This window comes from Bos taurus, chromosome 19, assembly GCF_002263795.3.
Source record: "Bos taurus isolate L1 Dominette 01449 registration number 42190680 breed Hereford chromosome 19, ARS-UCD2.0, whole genome shotgun sequence".
Lineage (NCBI taxonomy): Eukaryota > Metazoa > Chordata > Mammalia > Artiodactyla > Bovidae > Bos > Bos taurus.
In genome coordinates this window covers 33,738,711-33,759,074 of record NC_037346.1, presented here as the reverse complement: position 1 = coordinate 33,759,074, position 20,364 = coordinate 33,738,711, and the positions used below count along the sequence as shown (strand labels likewise).

At 42.7% G+C, this 20,364-nt stretch overlaps 1 protein-coding gene across 4 annotated transcripts in view; it reads right to left on the bottom strand.

Moving 5' to 3' along the window:
- Positions 1-18,424, bottom strand: part of AKAP10 (A-kinase anchoring protein 10) — a 47,453-nt gene extending 29,029 nt beyond the window's left edge. For all 4 annotated transcript variants that reach the window (XR_009491525.1, NR_198890.1, NM_001435037.1 and 1 more), the window contains exons 1-4: positions 18,189-18,424; positions 10,376-10,423; positions 8,242-8,424; positions 6,004-6,540 (exon numbers count right to left, since the gene is read on the bottom strand). Coding sequence is in view for 2 of the 4 variants with exons in the window: in NM_001435037.1 (NP_001421966.1) it covers positions 6,004-6,540; positions 8,242-8,424; positions 10,376-10,423; positions 18,189-18,276 (856 nt within the window). In the remaining 2 variants the exon portion in view is untranslated. The remainder of the gene's footprint in view (positions 1-6,003; positions 6,541-8,241; positions 8,425-10,375; positions 10,424-18,188) is intronic.
- Positions 18,425-20,364: the final 1,940 nt, after the last annotated feature.

Below are 20,364 nucleotides of genomic sequence, written 5' to 3'. Positions count from 1 at the left end.
TACAGTAGGGCCAGAGGAGCATCATTTGTTAATCATAATAAAGCTCTTTCAAGCACAGGAAAAGTTTATGGACACCAAGTGACTTGTGCAGAGGGAGCTGGTTGCCAGAGAAGGAACCAGAACTCCAGCCCCACTCTCCAACCTCCAGGGAGGGTGGAGGGGGTTGTGGACCATCAAGCCAATCACCAACAGCTAATGATTTAATCAATCGTGCCTACGTGATGACACCATAAAACCCTAAATGAAGCAGCTCAGAGAGCTTCTGGGTTCATGAATGTGTCCATGTGCCAGAGGGGAGATCGCCCCAACCCCACAGAGACAGAAGCTCCTGCACTTGGGATCCTTCTGGACTTCACCCCGTGGACCTCTTCATCTGGAAGCTCATTTCCCTCCTTTATAATATCCTTTTACATCACTAAACATATATAACGTGTTTCCCTAAGTTCTTTGAGCCTTGACAGCAAATTACCGAAAGAGGAAGAGGTAGTGGGAATCTGACCTGCAACCCATGACCGGCATCTGAAGTGGGGGACACTGCTGTGCAACTGAGCCTTTAACCTGCAGGGTCAGTACTAATTCCAGGTAGTGCGAGAATGAACACTAGGTTACAATCCAATGAGACGGGAGAACTGCTTAATTTTGGACAGACATTGCTTTGCTCTGAACAGATAAATGGTTTTCTTTATATCAAGAATATCTGGCCTCAGAGCTGTGAAAAGGAGTATTTTAATAGCTTTCTGAAATAACTGTGGTTATATTCTTCTTTGATCCTCCTTTTGCATACTCAGTCATAACCCCAAGGACTGTGGCCCACCAGGCTCTTCTGTCCATGGGATTTTCCAGGCAAGAATACTGGGTGGGTTGCCATTTCCTCCTTCAGAGGGATCTTCTGGACTCAGGGATTGAACCCATGTCTCCTGTATTGGCAGGCAGATTCTTTACCACTGCGCCACCTGGGAAGCATTCTTCTTTGATACTATATCCAAAACTTGAAAAGTGGTAGTTTCTTAAAAGTTAATCAGAATGTAGAATCAGAAACCAAATTAATAAACTGGTTATAATCTGTTACATTAGAATCTACTGGTCTATGTACCATGTTTAACGAGTTTTTTTTTTAACTAATGAGTGCTTTTATAGTCTCATATATTTTCAAATATTTAAAAAAATATTGGTTCACTAACTTATGAAGATCTTACAAATGTTGATAAATTGCATCATATAGTATAAAAAAAGAAATCACATCATTAATATCACCAATGATCTTTTCAGAACACTCTTTAAACCTGTCAAAGCATGTGGTAGTGAACGGAAGTTTTCCAAATTCGAAGTTTCACTTGAAAACTTACATTTTATCACTGGGCAACAACACTGCCAGCTGTTTTCCATGAAATGACAACTCATTTTACATGGCCAGAATTACTAATAACAAAACTGGACAAAAGCAGTGTAAGAAGACTATAGACCAATATCCATCATAAACACAGGTGCAGAAATGCTCGACAAAATATTAGAAAATCAAGTCCAGCAGCATAAACAGACTGATACACCACAAGCAAATGAGGCTTACTCTGGGAATGCACGCTTATTCAGTATTTTTTTTTTTTAATCGATATAATCCCTCAGACAAAAGAAGGAAAACCACATGGTCATATTAAATGACAGAAAAAACATTTGAGAAAATTCAACACCATTCATGATTTAAACAATTATCTGTAATCTTTTAAACAACTCTCAGTAAACTTTGAAGAGAAGGGCGCTTTATCAACCTGATAAAGGGCATTTACAAAATCCCATAGCTAACCTCACACTTTATGATGAAAGCCTGAGTGCTTTCTAAGATCAGGGAGAAGACAAGAATCTCAGGCAATCTACACAAAAGCTCTAAAAAATAACGAGTGAGTAAATTAAGGCCACAGAACAGAAGGTCAACATATAAAAGTCAATCATATTTCTATATACTAGCAATAAAAAAACTATAGAAACAAAAACTTTCTAAACATACTATTTGTAATAGTACCAGAAAAGAGGGAGTAACAAAACATTAAGGATCTGTACATTGAAAACCATACAATGCAAAAGAGAGCAATCAAAGAGGTAGGTAAATGGAGCAGATTCAATCTACGGCGTTTAAGACTCAATACAGTTAAAAACGTAAATTCTCTCCAAACGGACTACAATGACTACTACTACTTCAGTCGTGTCCGACTCTGTGCGACCCCATAGATGGCAGCCCACCAGGCTCCCCTGTCCCTGGGATTCTCCAGGCAAGAACACTGGAGTGGGTTGCCATTTCCTTCTCCAATGCATGAAAGTGGAAAGTGAAAGTGAAGTCACTCAGTCATGTCCGACTCTTAGCGACCCCATGGACTGCAGCCTACCAGGCTCCTCCACCCACGGGATTTTCCGGGCAACAGTACTAGAGTGGGGTGCCATTGCCTTCTCCCAACGGACCCATAGGTTGAATGCAATTCCAATAAAAATCTCAGCAGGTGTAAAGTTAAGTAGTTTATTTGATGTTTCTCTTGTTTCTTGAGGTAGGCTTCTATTGCTATGAACCTCCCTCTTAGCACTGCTTTTACTGAATCCCATAGGTTTTGGGTTGTTGTGTTTTCATTTTCATTTGTTTCTATGCATATTTTGATTTCCTGTTTGATTTCTTCTGTGATCTGCTGGTTATTCAGAAGCGTGCTGTTTAGCCTCCATATGTTTGTGTTTTTTATAGTTTTTTCCCTGTAGCTGACATCAAATCTTACCGCATTGTGAGTGAAAGAGAAACACCAATACAGTATATTAATGCATACATATGGAATTTGAAAGATGGTAATGATGATCCTATATGTAAGGCAGCAAAAGAGACACAGATGTAGGAACAGACTTTTGGACTATGTGGGAGAAGGCGAGGGTGGGATGCTATGAGAGAATAGCATTTAAACATGTATATCACCATATGTAAAATAGATGACCATTGCAAGTTTGATACATGAAGCAGAGCACTCAAAGCCGGTGCTCTGGGACAACCCAGAGGGATGGGGTGGGGAGCGGGGTGGGAGGGGGGTTCAGGACAGGGGAACATTATGTGCACCCATGGCTGATTCATGTTGATGTATGGCCAAAACCACAATATTATAATTACCCTCCAATTAATTAATTAAAATCTCAGCAGGGTTTCTTGTAGACATAGACAAGCTTATTCTAAAATTTATATAAAACATACAAGAACCTAGAACAGAAAAAACAAGTTTGAAAAAGAACAAACTTGGAGGACTCAAACTACCCAATTTTAAGACTCACTACAAAGCTACACCACTTTAATTCCCCAGCAGCATGTGAGACAACCATGTTCATGATGCTGTTCATGATGCTATTCATATCAACTATAAGCTATGAAAAGCTTACACCCCTTCAGGTCAACTTCTGTTCATTTAAAAAATAACTTGTGATAGGCAAAGCTTTCTGGATTTCTCGACTGCAGATAAGGAACTGTGGACTGTAGGAGCCAGTCCAAATCAAGATGGGCAAAAGCACAAGAGAGAGAGGACATTTACCCGAGAAAGCCCTCCACCCCCATGAGACACGAGGCTTGCACTTTCAAGGGCAGCTGCCCGGGACCCAAACAGGGTAGAAATTAGACCCAAACCAGGCAGAAGGCCCTAAGAGTGTACAGTCCATGGTGTCTCAAAGAGCTGGACAAGACTGAGCGACACACACAGACACAAGGCCCTAAGAGGGCAGGGCCTGAAACACACACACACACAGACACACACACACGGAAGGCCCTAAGAGGCAGGGCCTGAAGAAACCAAATACACACACAAAAGGCCCTAAGAGGGCGTGCGCGTGTGTGTGCACGCGCACACACACACACACACACACACACGGCCGTTAAGAGGGCAGGAGGCCCTAAGAGGGCAGACACATACACATACACACAGCCCTAAGAAGGAAGAGACACACACACACACACACACACACACACACACACACAGCCCTAAGAGGGCAGACACACACACACACACACACACAGCCCTAAGAGGGAAGACACACACACACACACAGCCCTAAGAGGGCAGACACACACACACACACATACACACACACAGCCTTAAGAGGGCAGACACACACACACACACACAGCCCTAAGAGGGCAGGAACACACCCGACCCCAAGACAGAAACGTAGACACACACCCCCACCCGTCCCCCCGCAAGATAGAAACTTAGTTTTCAGTGGTACCAGGGTAGCAATGAAGCGGGTCCTGGATGCTTGGCAAAAGCAAATGCAAAAACACTCACAAAGAACCCAATCTAATTAGAGTCCCTGAAGAATTACCAAAGATAAAATTCAAAGACATATCTATTCACAGCCAAAACCCACTAAAACCACAGCCTACCAGAAGTGTGAACTTGCAGAAACAAACCCTGAATCAGATATACAAAAGCTGTAGGCACTGGGGTTATGAGATACTGAATACATGTTTAATAAATTTAAATAAATAAAAAATGGGGTCAAAAGTAGGACAGAGGGATAAAGGAACAAGAAACTAAAAAATGACCAGGCAAACCTGAAGAAAAATATTTCTAGAAATGGAAGAATTTGCTAACTTTTAGATTAAAATAACACTTTAAAAGACTGATTCAATAGCAGTTTAGATCCATTTTAAGAATCAATGAACTAAAAGATCTGAAGATGTTACTACCAATCTGAAAAAGCTACATACTACACGATTCTATGTGACATTCCAGAAAATGCAAAACTATGGAAACAGGAAAAAGATTAGTGGTGGCCAGAGTGAAATGAGTGGGTATATAGAGATAAACTGGTAGAGCACACAGGTTTTTAGGGCAGTGAAAATGCTCTGCCTGGTATCACAATGGTGGTTACAAGTGGTTATACACTTTCCCAAATTCACAGAACATGTAACACCAGGCGTGAACCTGAAAGTAAACTTTAGGTAATTATGATGCCCCCAGGTAAGTTCACTGGTTGTAACAAGTGTTTCCCTCTGGTGGGGATGTTGATAGTGGGGAAGGCGATGCATGTTCAGGGGGCAAAGGGTGTACAGGAAACACCTGTAGCTTCCCCTCAATTTTGCTGTGAACCTTAAAAAAAAAAAAAACTGCCTTAATAAAGGCTTAGTAGGAAAAAAAAAAAGAAAAAAGCACACAAGGAAAAATAAAAAAAGGAATGTAGACTTGGACCTTTGAAAAACAAAGAGAAGAGAAAAGAGAAGATCATGAGCATGGGTTGGAAGCTGTCTAATCAGAATTTCAGATAACTGAAAAATGAAGTGTGTAGCTTTCAAGCTAATAGAGAAGAAAAAGGAAAAGAGGAGCCGCAGTCCAGACTCCAAGACTTGAAGCGCAGGTCCTGCCTGATGTATGACCTGGCAGGCTCCTCGACCTTCCCAAGCCATGGCTTCCTCACATGTAAAACGGGGTGACTGCCTACCTCACAGGGCTGCTGTGACTACTCCGTGAAATTGAAGTACAGCCCCTGACACAGAACCCGATTAATGCTGCCTGCTGTCAATTAACAAATAACTTTACCTGAAAAGTTCAGTAAAAGAGCAAGAAAACTAAGACTGAGGCTGACATTAGCCTTTCTGGATAAGGATTTGATTTCAAAATCTGTGATGACCTTGGCCCCTTCTTCATTTGTAATTCTTATTTTTTTTTCTTAGGGGGTCGGCCCTTCTGTTCTTTTTTCATACACAATCCTATTCTAAAACTCCCAAATTTGGGAGAAAGTTACTCTAACCCTTTTAATCCCCATTCAAGTTCCACTTTGTAAGTAGATTTTAAAAAATATATTTATTTTTATCTATTTGGCTGCAACAGATCTTATTGTGGCATGTGAAATCTTTAGCTCCTCAACCAGGGATCGGACCCAGGCCCCCTGCATTTGGTTTCTGCAATCTTAGCCACTGGACCACCAGGGAAGCCCATAAATAGATTGTAAAAACAAACAAAAACAGGATAAAGAGAGACAACACCACACACTTACTTTTCATTAATTTTCCTGATAATTCCTTCAGTGGAGAAGATGGACTACTTCTACTGGCTACCATGAGCCTGGAGGACTCCTGGGTTTCCAGGGAGCCCCAGTGAGTTCCTGTCCTGGCTGTCTCCAGGTGGAGCAAATGGGCACTGTCACTCTCCTGGGAAAGCAAGTGGTTCTGGGAGTTGCTAGTTCTATTATTTAAGTCAATTCCTTCCAGGTGGGCTGAGCCAGAATCCTCCAACCTCCTGTTAAGAGACTCGGTTACAAAAGCTGCTGTGGTTTCGGGCTTTTTAGATGGAGAGACAGGTTCAGCCAATGAGCTCTGCTTCACCGTGTTCAGACTGTGTGCTCTTATTCGGGACCAAGTTGTGGAGTGAAAACTTTCAGCCTCCAACCAAAACTTAACCAAATGCTCCATTCTCCGAAGTTCCATAAATTGAATGAAATAAGGGAGGACCATAGTGTCATGCAAGACTTGCTCAAGGGTCTTTGAAAGACTTGATTTGGCCTCCTGAGTCTGGTAGTCCAGACAAGATCTGCCTAAAAGAAGAAAAGAGTTAGCAGTTCAGTAACAGATAACAACCGCTAAAGCTTATTTAAATTACTAGAAGGGTCTTCGTTACTCGATTAATCCTCTCATCTCTTTTCATGGCAATTCAAATCATGTAAATTCTTAAGGGAAAAAAATCTTATGATACAGGTTCCAAAGGAAAAAAAGACCAATAAAAATATCTTAAAAGTTCAATCTCATTAAAAATCTCAGAAAAGCAAATTAATACATACCATTTGTGGCTATCAAACTGAAAGATGGGTTTAAAAAAAAGAACAAGAACTAACAAAGGCATAGCAAAACAGATGATGAAAAATGTAAAATGACAAAATCTTTTTGGAGGATTCAGTAACAGACAGCAAAGCCTTAGCCATCAGGGTCATTTTCAATCCAGTAACTCTTTCTAGAACCTTATCCTGAGGAAAAATTGTGGATATAGCTAGAAAGTTATTATGAACTCTTAGCCTTATTTATAACAGAATAGTTAGATCTGGGATTTTATCTTGAAAAATAAAACCAAACTTAATAAAACAAAGTTTATTTCACATTTAACTAAATTTAGGTTATGACTATAAACACAAGCTAATTATTAGAAGAAAGAAAAAACTAAGAAAATATTAACTTTCACAGCACAACACAGAGAGACTCATTTTTATAAAATTAACTGAGGGCCTCATCCGCTTTTCAAAAGGGCTTTTCTTCACCGGTTGTTGTTTCTTCTGAAGCACTTCATGTACCACCCCTGCTGACTGTCCTGACTGCAGTGTTAACCAGTCCACTGTTGTCAACACCTCTTTAATGAACTTCAGGGAACCTCGAGCCTCTTGGAGAAGGAAATGGCAACCCACTCCAGTATTCTTGCCTGGAGAATTCCATGGACAGAGAAGCCTGGCGGGCTGCAGTCCGCGGGGTCACAGAGTCGGACACGACTGAGCAACTAACATACACATGCCCAGTCTCCTCTGCGGTATCAAGATCACACTAAGACACTGACACAATTCATCCGTCTTATCCAGACTTCCCCAGTTTCACCAGTACCCACTGTATGTGCATTTAGTTCTCCGTGTTTCTATCATGCGAGTAGACTTGTATAAACATTAAGACAGAGAACAGCTCCAGTGACGCAAGGATCCCTTCGTGAGGCCTTTTATAACCAGCTGCCATCCCTAACCATTGGCCAACACTCATCTACCTGTTCTTCATGTCCATCATTTTGTCATTTCAAGAACTGTCTCAAATATGTTGTCTCTCAATATATATTGTCTCTCAATATAATTCCCTTGAGATTCATCCAAGCTGCTATGTGTAAACAGGAGCGGCTATTTCTCTGCATCTACATTAACATTCCAATTATCAAGCTTTAAATATTTGCTAACGTGTTGGGAGAACATAAACTCATTATTTTAATTCGCACTGCACTCAGTATTAGTGCAGTGAGGCATCCTTTTCACACATTCAGTGGCCAAATGTATTTCTTCTTCTGGAAATGGCCCATTATTCTAATGGGCATGTTTTTTATATTTACAGAAGGACAATATGGAGCCATCCATTACACTAGCTGTTAATCCAGTTTAAACATTTTATTTCAAAGCCCCAGCCAATGATACGGGTCAGTATCCTCTGGCAGGAACTTCACACTTTATACTCAAATCCCTTTTCCTAGAAGTTAACAAAAACTGAGAGTCACTCACCCAGGTCCCCAAAGTGAGCGGCCTCCATGTGGCTGGGCTGTTTCTTAAGTGTTGCGGTCCTGCTACTTGAAAAGGAGTCCATGTTGGCAGAAATGGCATTGATTGCAACGTGACTTGGTCCCGCAGCCTCCAGCAAGGCATGATTTTTAGTGCTTTTTTGTGGGGAATGTACGGATATTGAAGCTATAATTTTTCAAAAAATTGTTAAAAATTAAACACAATTTGATAGTCTAAAACTGTCTCCTAAAAGGGCTTTAAGGAACTTTAAAAATTAGATTTTGTAACACCTCTCTTGAGTAAGCATATACACTCAACAAAAAATTCTTATGGAACAATATTGTAAAGTAATTAACCTCCAATTAAAATAAATTTATATTTTAAAAAATTATTACGGAAAAGGTCAATTAACCAAGCAGCAGAAAACTGGAAAGAAATTCCCTATTACTTATATATAACTCTCAAAATACTGTGCCAAAAGTAGAACTTAGAAGAGAGATCTTTCTTTGAGAAAGTTCTTTTTGAGAACCTCTAGTGTACCAAAGGCAGCAAACATCCCGAAATATGGACCCTTTTCAATTTCTTAATCCTAGCATGCTGGCAAGTGACAAATTCCAAAATAAAATTTTAGATTATCAAAAGAATTAGAACAATACTCTTCAGTATTGCTTATTTTATTTTTTAACTGAGTAACACAATTCTGTTTATTTTACTTTTTACTTTTTAACTGAGTAACAAAATATAGAACAGTCTTTTGGACTCTGGGGGAGGGGGGGATGATTTGGGAGAATGGTATTAAAACATATATAATATCATATAAGAAACAAATCGCCAGTCCAGGTTCGATGCCGGATACAGGATGCTTAGGGCTGGTGCACTGGGATGACCCAGAGGGATGGTATGGGGAGGGAGGTGGGAGGGGTGTTCAGGATGGGGAACACGTGTATACCCGTGGTGGATGCATGTTGATGTATGGCAAAACCAATACAATATTGTAAAGTAAAAAAAAAAAGAAAAGAAACAAAAAAAAGTATGCTTATTTTACTTTTTAACTGAGTAACAAAATTTCACCATCTAATAAAAACTGATCAAAGTTCAAGCTGCTTAAAGATAAAGCACACTTAAAAATTCACAAAATATATTTTCTTTAAAGAAATATTAATATCCTGTTGACTTCAGGATAAAGAGGAACTCATCAAATTCACATGGTCAAAGTAACCCTATGAATTCATTGCTACAGCTGAATTAAATTCCACTCATCCCACTTATTCCACACAAATATCAAAAGACTCTCATGAAAGGTCTTTAAGAGGTTTTGGTTTATTGCACTGAACCAACACGGAATCCACCTGACTTTAAATTATCAGAAACAAGCAGAAAATAAGGGTGTGAGGTACCCTACTTATTCCCTAATCTACAAATCTCTTGTTATAATCAGTGTCCCTCTCACAAATTAAGCTTGTGGAGTTAATACTCAATGCTAGCCACACAACACGCAAACATTTAAAAGAAAAATCTAAAGAATAGCAATCTACAGTATTTGTGTAAATAAATTACATCTATGAAAATTCCATGGACATGGACGTAATTTTCATTACAATTTTCCCATTCCAAAATTTTAGTACATTGACATAATGAAATTCGTCAAAACTACATCTGAGATTACAGTCTAAAAAAAAGCAGGCTCTTACCTACAAATAAGGACAATATATTAATTCCAATAAAGAACTCTGAATAAATTTTAAGTTAGGGCCATTCGTTCAAAGTAATAAAGTGAAAACAGTAAGCATCCAGATCCCAGATAAACCTCAGAAAACCAGGCTTTATAAGTCAGTGGTCAGACTGCTCAGTAAAGAGTATTTTCTGCTTTTAGTTTTTTAAAATAAAGTCAACCAATCGCTTTTAGGGAATCACTGAAATGTGTGATTAGCAGGGAGGACACTGGTTTCCTGGAATCACCAGGAGAGCCAATGAATGCTCAGTAAAAGCCTAGCATATGCTGGGTGTTGAAAGATACATCAATTAACAGGGAAATAAGTCACAATCATGAGTAATTATAAAAGAAGGCAGAGAGGACCAACAAGAAGGGAGAACGAAACAGGATTAAAGAGCTCATAACTGCGAAGCACTGACTCACCTTTGACTGACTTGACATCTGGGGTCTTCTCCTGCTCTTTGCTTTTCACTGGAAGAGAGGAGGGCAGCATGATCAACTTCTTCAGCCAAATGCCCCCTCCACTAAAACTCAGGCCAGCTCTATTCCAATAGGCAAATGTGTTCAAAGTTCTACACAAAAGGACGAGCTGCCCTGCAGCAGGGCGGGACAGCTGTCAGGGGAAGTTTCTCTTAGAAGCGACCTCTGAATGGCACTTGATCAAGAAGGCTGAGTGCTTAAGGAGAGATGAGGTCAGGACACCTAGGTTCAAATTTGGGCTCTCCCATGTGATCCTGGACCAGTTACTTTAATTCTTGGGGTCTCAATTTCCTTGATTTACAAAACCTGGTCATTCTTATGAGCTAGTAAAGAGTTATTTCAACAGGCAGGATTTCAACTTTGGTCTGTGGGACCAGAGAAATCACTCTTCTACCCTTGGTTAGGGCGTCCCTTGTAGCTCAGTCAGTAAAGAATCTGCCTGCAGTGCAGGAGACCTGGGTTAGATCCCTGGGTCGGGAAGATCCCCTGGAGAAGGAAATGGCAACCCACTCCAGCATTCTTGCCCGGAAAATCCCACAGACAGAGGAGCCTGGTGGGCTGCAGTCCATGGAGCTGCAAAGAGTTGGGCACGACTGAGCGACTAACACTTACCCTTGGTTAAAAGCCTGCAGAATGACTGTGTGATTAAGGTAATGTGTGTAAATGAATGTCTCAGAGGCACCTCCCACCCCATACACCAGAACTCAACATGTACATTCCCAGCGACCTCTCTCAGTACCCATCCCCGTGCTGGAGTGACTGGTGTTTGCAGCTGCCTCAGCTGCATCTGCCAACTGACTCCATCTCCCTGTTGAAACATGAAACTTGGCATGGCTTCCGTGAAACCCCACTCCTCGTTTTCCAGGGGCTCCTTCTCAGCTTATCCCTGGCCGACTTCTCCTCCGCTAGCTGGGAGTTTCTCAGGGACAAGATTGGTCCCCCTTCTCTCCACTCTACTTATGTATGTACTTCCTTGCTGATCTCAGCTATTCTTCAGGCTTTCAATACCACAGACATGCTGTAACTCCCAAAGTACTCTCTCTAGTCTGAGTACGTTTTGATCTCAAATTCATAGTTAACTACCTTTCTGCCATCTTCCATAATTCCACTGCCTAAATGGGACATACCATCTTTCCCCAAACCTGCTCCTAAATCAATCTTTTTCTCCTCTCATAAATGATTCCACTGCCCACTAGCTTCTCAGGCCAAAACTCTGGGAGTCATCTTCCACAGTGTCTCTCGATCACCTCTAAACCACTTCTAAGAACAACTGGTTCCACCACCAAGTACCTTAGAGGTATATTTTATTATATGCAAACTTTAAATTTTGATGTAGTCAAACTTATATTATGTGGATTGAATTTTCCTAAGTCTTATTTCTTACCCCTATATTTTCTTCTATATGATTTCAAACTTTGCTTTTTCAAATTCTGGGCTCCAACTCACCCGGCATTTATTTCTGTATTATCAGGGATAGCAAACTACAGCCCAAGGGCCAAGTCCAGCCCACCACCAGTTTTTCATAGTGTTTCTGTATAGTCTATGGCTACAAGGATAGAGGAGAGTGAGGCCAACCAAATAGCCCTCAAAGCCTAAAATATTTACTATGTGTTTTTTTACAGAAAAAGTTTGCTGACCCCCTGATGTACATAATGAGGAAGTCTTAATTTTTCTTTTCTTTTTTTTTTTGGGCCAGCGAGATAATAAACACAATTTATTGATTAGTCCAATCTTTCCCAAATGAATAGGAACTCTTTACATACTACATTCCCATACATATGTGGGTCTGTTTCTGGGCCTACTGCTGTAATTACTAACTATGTAATAGGCTCTGGCAGAGCCAAGCCCTCTATCATATTCTTTTTTCAAAACTATCTTTCATATTAATTGTAGGACCAACTTGTCCTGATCCTAAAACCCTCATGGTAATTTCTTTTTAAACATTAAGCACTGACTTGATCAATCTGGGAGAGGGTTCACATCTTTCTGGTACTGAGTCTTTCTGTTCATGAACATAGTATACCTCTACTTATTTGAGTCTCCTTTTAGGTCCACTTATATTTTGTAAACTCCATAGAGATTTTGGTCTTTTATTTTTACTGGCTACAGGGATACAACTGAGTTTCAAATACTTATTCTAATGATATATGTGTAAATTTTCTTAAACTTTCTCTGTACAGAATCATATTATCTATGAATAATGACTCTTGTTCCCTTTCCCTCACAAAACTTTTCCATTTTTTTCATGTGTGTGCTATTGTGAAGACAATGTTAGTTTTCTTTTTGTTTGTATAACCCTGATCTATATTCTCATCCTTTTAACTTTCCTATGCTCTGTTAACATTTAAACAGTATAGGTTAGGAAACCAATCTGAAGATAACCATCCCTTTATTGTCCAGGTCACTCATTTCTGTTTATTGTGATTACTCTTCTTTATTTCCAAAAAAGAATGTTCTTAAAACTCAATTACAACTACACACCTGTTGACTTCTCCTAGTAATTGTTTATTTTACTTTATGCATTTTGAGACTGATTTTAGGTGCAAACCAGTTCAGAATTTTATCTTCCTAGTATTCTATTCATTTTACCATAGTTTACAGGCTTTTTTTTAGCCCTAATAGTATTTTATGCTTTAAAGTATTTCAACTACTTCACAAGCTTTCTTCTCTTTGAATCCATTTATTTTCAATTTCTCTATGTCTTTATGTTTTTGTTGTGTTTCTGGTAAATAGCTGGATTTTCGATTATTATCCAACCCAAGTCATTACTTTTTAGTCCACCTTTCAATGGACTTTTACTAGATTTTTAGCCATTGAGACTTTATTTACATTTATTGTCGTTTATTTCTACCACCTTATTTTGCACTACTGACTCTTCCTGTATTTTTTTAAATTATTATGAAGCATTTAAAACAGAGGCAAGACAGGTTTAACAAATCTTAACATTACACCATATATGCTTCAGAAAATTTTTTAAAGGAAATAAAACATTGCAGGTACAACTAAAGTCCCTCTGTGACCTCATTCCCTTTCTCCCTAGAGAAACAATTTCAGAAAGTGAGTGTTCAAGGTTTCCATCCACACTTTTACTATTTAACATATTTATGTTAAGCAATATATAGCATTGTTTGAAGGTTTTAAACAAGTGGTTGTACCAATTGCCATTTCCAGCAGCAGCATATCCTAATTAAATTTTGATACAGTCAGGCTTTAATCTCAACTCCTAAATCTTTTCAAGAACTCCACTCCTGCAAGTAACATTTCTTTTCTGTATCATTTTCTCTCTTTCTACTGAGTTCTTTCTATCAGCCGACAAACAAGCTTAGCATCTTTTATTTTAAAAATAACAACAAAAAACACCCCTTACCCTAAAGACCCCTTTCAGTTATTGGCCTTGTTTTTCCCTCTTAACTGCAAATTTCTTGGTTATTCTTTTTACTTTCCCCACTTCACATTCTCCCCAAAACCCGTTCCACTGACACTACATTTATAAAAGTCATCAATTACTTCCATGTTATCAAAATTAACAGCTATTTCTATTTACCTCAACCTTGTAAGTGTCATTAAATACAATACTCCCTACTTTTTGAAATACTATCTTCTCTTAGCTTTCAAGACACTCCAATCCTGTATCACTTGGCATTTTCTTTTGAGTCTCCTTTGCCAACGGCTCATGCTCCTCAACTTAACTTCTAAAAGCTCAATTAACTCCAGTGTTCTCTCCTGGTCTACAGTATGGCAGGAAATGCTACCTCCCACTGAACTCATTCTCCCCTTCTTAGCAAGAGGGCTGTAGCCTGGCACACAGCTGGCTAGCTTCTCTCCATTTCCCAAAGCCCTTAAGTTAGCTGGGACCACATGACTAGGTTCTCAGCAATTAAATGAGAACAGGAGCAGTATGTGCCATTTCTGGCCAAAGCTTCTCTTTTCCCTTATCATGGGTCAGAAAGCTAACAGAAAGGGCTATGACCTGGCTTTATAACATGGAATATACCTTAAGAGAAAGAGGAATAAGACAATAGTAGGAAAATGATCCCTGAATGGTCAGGAAGGAAAGCCACCTGATGACAAGGGAACTGGACTGTTACGCAAGAGAGAAATAAAGGCCTATCTTGTTTGAGCCATTGTACTCTGTGTCTCTGTCATGGAAGCTTAGCCTTTCAATGTAACTAATTCATATACTGTATGTCTTCCCTAGATAATCTCACCCAGTCCTATGTCTTTAATCATTATTTATGCCAAATACTTTTAAATTCAGATAGAGAACTCAAGTTCTGAGCCTTTCCAGAACTACAGACTAGTACATCCAACTGCCTCCTTGACAGATCCACATGGACTCACAACAACTGAAGGAGAACTCTGGATTCTTCCTATCCCAAACTCTGAGTTTTCCACAGCTTTCCCAGTTTTCCCTCACTCCAGTCACTTACTCAAGCCATGCTTTCTCTATCTCCAAGACAACCCCATTGCCCTCTTCTCTCGGTCCTTAAACTGCAGCCTTCTGTCTGTCCTTGAACAAAGCCAGCTCATTCCTACCTCAGGACATTTGTACTACCAGTTCCCTCCAGCAAGAATACAGTTCCTTTCACCTTTGCAAGGCTGGCTCTTTCCTCATTGAGACTCAGTTTAAATACCATCTTCCCAGACAAGCCTTCCCTCTCTATCCAAATACAAACTGCCATCTGGTAAGCTGCCCTATATCATTGTTTAAATTCCCTGCACAGCATTTATTACCTTCTGGAATTTTTCTTATTTTCATTCACTTACTCAACAGATATTTACTAAATTCCTAACTTTATCCCAAGCACTGGTCTAGACTTGAGGGTACAGCCATGAACAAAAGTAAGCTTCCTTCCTAATAAAACACATGAGTCAGCAGATGGTGATAAACGCTACAGAAAAAAAAAAGCAGGGCCACAGGAAGGGACTGTAGGGGCTGGGGGCTGCAATCTTCAGCAGGCTGGTCAGAGAACCCTTCACTAAGATGTCAATTAATCAAAACCCTGCAGGAAAAGGGGGAAGAAAATAGGCTTGCATCTGTAGGAAGAGGTTTCCAGTCAGAGGGAACAAGTGCAAAGGCCCTGAGGTGGGAATGTATATGACAACAAGGTGGCCAACATACATGGAAGGGTGCTGGAGAAAGGGAGCAGATGAACACAGAGGAGAAACAGGACCTAGATTATGTAGGGCCATGTACAGGAAACCACCGAGGGCATCTGAACAGAGGTGTGGTATAATGCAGTTTGAAAACACACCAGGGGGATCAAAAATGGAGGAAGGGAAACCAAATTGAAGCCTAAAGCAAAATAACGCTGTTTCCTTGATCTTCATAAAATCGGCTTCCTCTTGACATTTAACCTGAGATCTGAATGACATCCCCTCAGAGGACTTCACTAACCACCCAAATTAAACAGAAATGCCAGGGTGTTCACGGTCAGGGATGGTGAGAAGTGACTGGATTTGGGCTATATTCTGGGGATGACCTAAAAGATTTGCTGATGGATCAGATATAGAGTAGGAGAGACAGAGGTTGAAGAAAGTACTAAAGTTTTAGCCTGAGCAACTAAAAGGCCAGAAATGCAATTTACCCAGATACTGAAAAACAGATGAAGGAAGGCTAAATCTAAAGTGAAATTTTAGATACAGTAAGTTGTTTATCAGTTGACCTCTTAGACATCTATTGTTGTTTAGTCACTCAGTTGTGTCTGACTCTTTGCAACCCCAAGGACTGTAGCCCACCAGGCTCCCCTGACCATGAGATTTCCCAGGCAAGAATACTGGCGTAGGCTGCCATTTCCTCCTCCAGGGGATATTCCTGACCCAGGGATTGAATCCATATCTCCTGCACTGCAGGTGGATTCTTTACTGCTGAGCCACCTGGGAAGCCCAGACATCTATTGTGTAGAGGTAAAAAGTGGACCAACAGCTGGATATGGAGTCCGGATTCAGGAAAGAGAATCCAAGCTGGAGATGTAAATCTGGGAGTCATCGGCAGATAGGTGGTATTTAAAAATGGTATTTAGAAACTGGATGGGAGCCCTAAATAGGACCCTTTCCAGTTTCTATTCTTGCTATATCCAGTCTCCAAAAAACATCTAGAATGATCTTTACAAAGCAAAATGAGATCAAATCACTCCTCTTTAAAATTTTAAAATATTGTCTCTGCACTTGGCATAACACCTTGCCGTGACCTACAAAGCTCTGAATCATCTGATCCTTGTGTACCTCTCTGAACTGCAGTCACAGTGGGCTTCTTTTCTCTCTTGAAGGACATCAAACTTTTGCCATCCAGCCTTTGAACACTATTCCCTGTGCCTGGAATGCTCTTCCCTGGCCTCTATACATTACCTCTTGCTGTTCTGTCAGCTCTAAGTTTCAAGGTTGTCTGCTGAGGCCTTTGACTAACATCAAATTGAAATATGTCTCTTCTCTCAACCTCTCTCTTTCATAACTCTTTACTCAATTTGTAAACAGAGAGAGGGAGAGGTTTATTGTCTACCCCAGCAGACAACAAGCTCCTTGGAAATACGGATTTTTGTCTTGTGCAGTGCTCAAGACTGAGGGCCTAGCACAGTACCTGGCAAAGAGCAGACATTCAAAAGTATCTGCTGAATAAATAGACAACAGGCTATGTGCAACCTGCAATTTGCCTCATTATATCATTGTACATAGAACACTCCTTACCCTAAAAAAAAAACCAAAAACCAACCATTTCAACACTGTCAAACAAATTAGAGAGCTATCAACCATACCAAAGTACCTTACCAACACAGCTTCCTTGTACCATTTTACCACTTTCATTCATTCAGAGTGGTTTTCATTCATTCATCATGGGTTCATTCACTGATCACATGGCATCAGTTACTAAAACTCCGTGTGTACTTAAAAGGAATTCTTTATAGAGTTCAATGGGGTCTTTAGGAATCATCGAATTCTCAGCTGAGAGGAAAGTGGGTCAACATTTTTCTGTTCCAGATGACAAGAGTTAGTAGCAGAGCTGTCACATAAACCCAAGTCTGATTTAGTTTAGTGTTTTCCCCAAACCTGTATTTGTCTGGGAAATTTTCCCTGAAGCAACAAGAATCGATACAAGAATCACTATCATCCCAAAAGACTCACATTCGTCCACCCTGGATACGTACCCGTAACGAAATGCCAATAACCTTACCCAGACTCAAAACGAAGTTGCCTCTACTCAAAAAACTGGGCAGCTACTACTACTAAAAACCAGAAATATCAATATAAGCAGTTTGTCTATAAAGTTAGGATTCCAGCAGCAAGTAAACTTGCTAAGTCATCAAAAGGACTCTTCTTTATTAGGGAACTTCTAGCCGTAAGTTATGTCATGTCATTTTACGAACAGCAGAACCCCCCCTCCCCCCCATAAAGGGGAAACTGGAAAAGAGCACTCGTTGAGAAAACAATTTTTTCACGTGTTGCTTTTAGACACAAACCCCTCGATATTCTGAAAAGTCCGAGACTTCCGTAATACTGAAAAAATTTCCATTTTCTGGTATAAATGCACCACCTCCACCCCACCCCCCGCGAAAAGCTGTGTGTCTGCAGAAGGCATGCCCCAAGCGGGTCCCGGTACACACTTCGGGACCGGCCGGCGTTCGCCCGCGAGGAGGCCCAGCTCCTTCCCACAAGCCCGCCGGCCCGGCGCGCAGGCCGTCCGATCGCGCGGAAGCCAAGGCCTGGCTGCCCGAGGGCCCGCCACCCGCCGCCCCAAGCCCGGCCCCGCGCCCCTCGCTACCTTTCCGCCGGAAGAAGGACATGGCGGGGCCCGGGTCGGGGCGGAGGGCGCGGGGGGACTGCCGCGGGGAGGGCCCGGCTCCCCTCATTCAGTAACTGGCCCGGACTTCCGGGTCCGCAGCGGCCGCCGCGCTAGCCCGAAAGGAGACTCGTCTTCCGGGTGTGGGCCCCGCCGCCTCCTCGAGACGCGCGGGCAGCTCCTGCCGCCATGTTACCAAGCCGCCCGCCCGGAGTTCCGGTCCTTCGCCGCGCGGGGCTTCACGGGAGGCCGCGCGCCGGCCCCGCCCCCCGCCACGCCTCCTCGCCTCCTCCCGCGGCTGGGCCTCCTCCAGCCGCTGGGCCAGGGCCAGCGCCCGCGCTGCCCGCGCGACGCGCGCGCTGCCTGCACCCGGCCGTGAACCCCGCGGCTCTCCTGTTTCTGGGCTGTGCGAGGGTGGCCCCTGGCGAGCCCCTGACCCAGCCGAGTGTGGCCCGCACCGCGCTCCTAGGGATCGGACCCTGGCGTGGATCTCGGGATGCGGACTGGGTCCCGGGATGCGGACTCGAGGCACCACCTGTCGCCGCGTCTTCGGCCGTGGAGGAGGTGCGTTGGGCTTATTATAAGACGCGATCGCTGAGAACGCTCAGCTCTGAAAGGACAGCAACATAAAAACCTCTCCAGTATTTACCGGGAGGACTCCAAGGATCATCCTTCTAGCCTCCTTCAAATGCCATTTTCCTAGGAACCTCTGACCTCCCTCGACGCTAGAAGCAGAGACGAACCTCCCACCCGTGGGGCCTCTTCCACAGGACTGGGAATCCCTGTAGCCTCGCTCGTGTGCGGTGGAGGAGCCTGGAAAAAAGTGGCAAATCAATAAATGGGTTTTTTAGTCAGTGAAGTCCATCAAGTGATGGACAGAGCAACGGAGGTCCAGAGAGAAGAGGCAACTGGTCCAAAGTTATTCAGGGTGTCGGTGTTGAGACTAGAACCCGGGGTCTAGTCACGATATAATCAGAGCAGGTTAATAGATTTGTTTGAGTTTGGTCCCTGAGTGGGTAAAATCCCCTGGAGGAGGGCATGGCAACCCACTCCAGTATTCTTGCCTGGAGAATCCCATGGACAGAGGAGCCAGGCGGGATACAGTGCGTGGGGTCGCAAAGTCGGACACGACTGAGCGACCAAACCACAGGGGCATGTGCGGTAACGACAGCGGACATGTATGGAAAGGTCACTGTGCGCAGGTGCCAAGCCCTCCGGACACATGACGACCCTTGGGGAGTCTTGGTGGGAGAACCAAGCGCAAAGAGATAACCTGCCCAAGGTCACGGCCTCACCAGAGGCGAAGTGTGTGGGACCTCAGACCTAGAGAGTCGGCTTCAGAGCCAAGGTCAAGCCTCTTCCTGGGTAAGGACAGTGTCGGGGCAGGAGCAAGAGGCTGCCCCGTCTCCGGGCGTCCGAATGTGTCCTCCCTGACCTGAGCAGGTGCTAGGAATGGACCTCTGTCTGACCGCGGAGTCTTCAAGGGGTCCGAGCGGCTCCCCCACTGATCAGAAGGGCGCTGACCCCAGCCTGGCGCAGGGGAACCACTCTCTAAGGTCTGTGGTGGATGAAACCCGGGGTCCTGCCCCCTTTTCCGGGAAGGGGAGTTCGGCTGACGTCCAGGGCCACCCCAGTGGGGCGGGGGTGAGTCTCTGGGTTCCCGGCTTGGTCGGTGTAAGCGGTGAGGGACTTCCAGCAGGAGTCTGAGGGCGAGGCGGCTGCACTCCAAGCACAAGAAGTGCGGCGCCCTCTCTCGGGAGTACAAATCGAGGAGTGCAAGGCATGCCTCCAGCATCTCTGGGAGGGGAGCATGAGGGATGTGGGGGCAGCGCTCCGGTCCCTCTAAATCTCCTTCCTCTTTTCTCCAACATAGAATCAACGTAGAGAGCTGAGTCCTATCGCGCCTTCCAGTGTGATATCTGCTCTGGAGGCCAAAATTCTGCCACTTTAATTCCCGGGACCAGAAAGCATCCCAGTCAGTTAATAATACCCGTCGTTATTTATAAAGTGCTTATCATGTGCTCTCAAGGGTCTAAGTGATGTATAATCACAGTCTCACCAATCCTTCTCCTTCTCCCCTACCAAAGACCCTGTGAGGTGGCTACCATCATTACCCCCAATTTACAGATGATAACTCAGAGGCTCAGTGAAACCCACC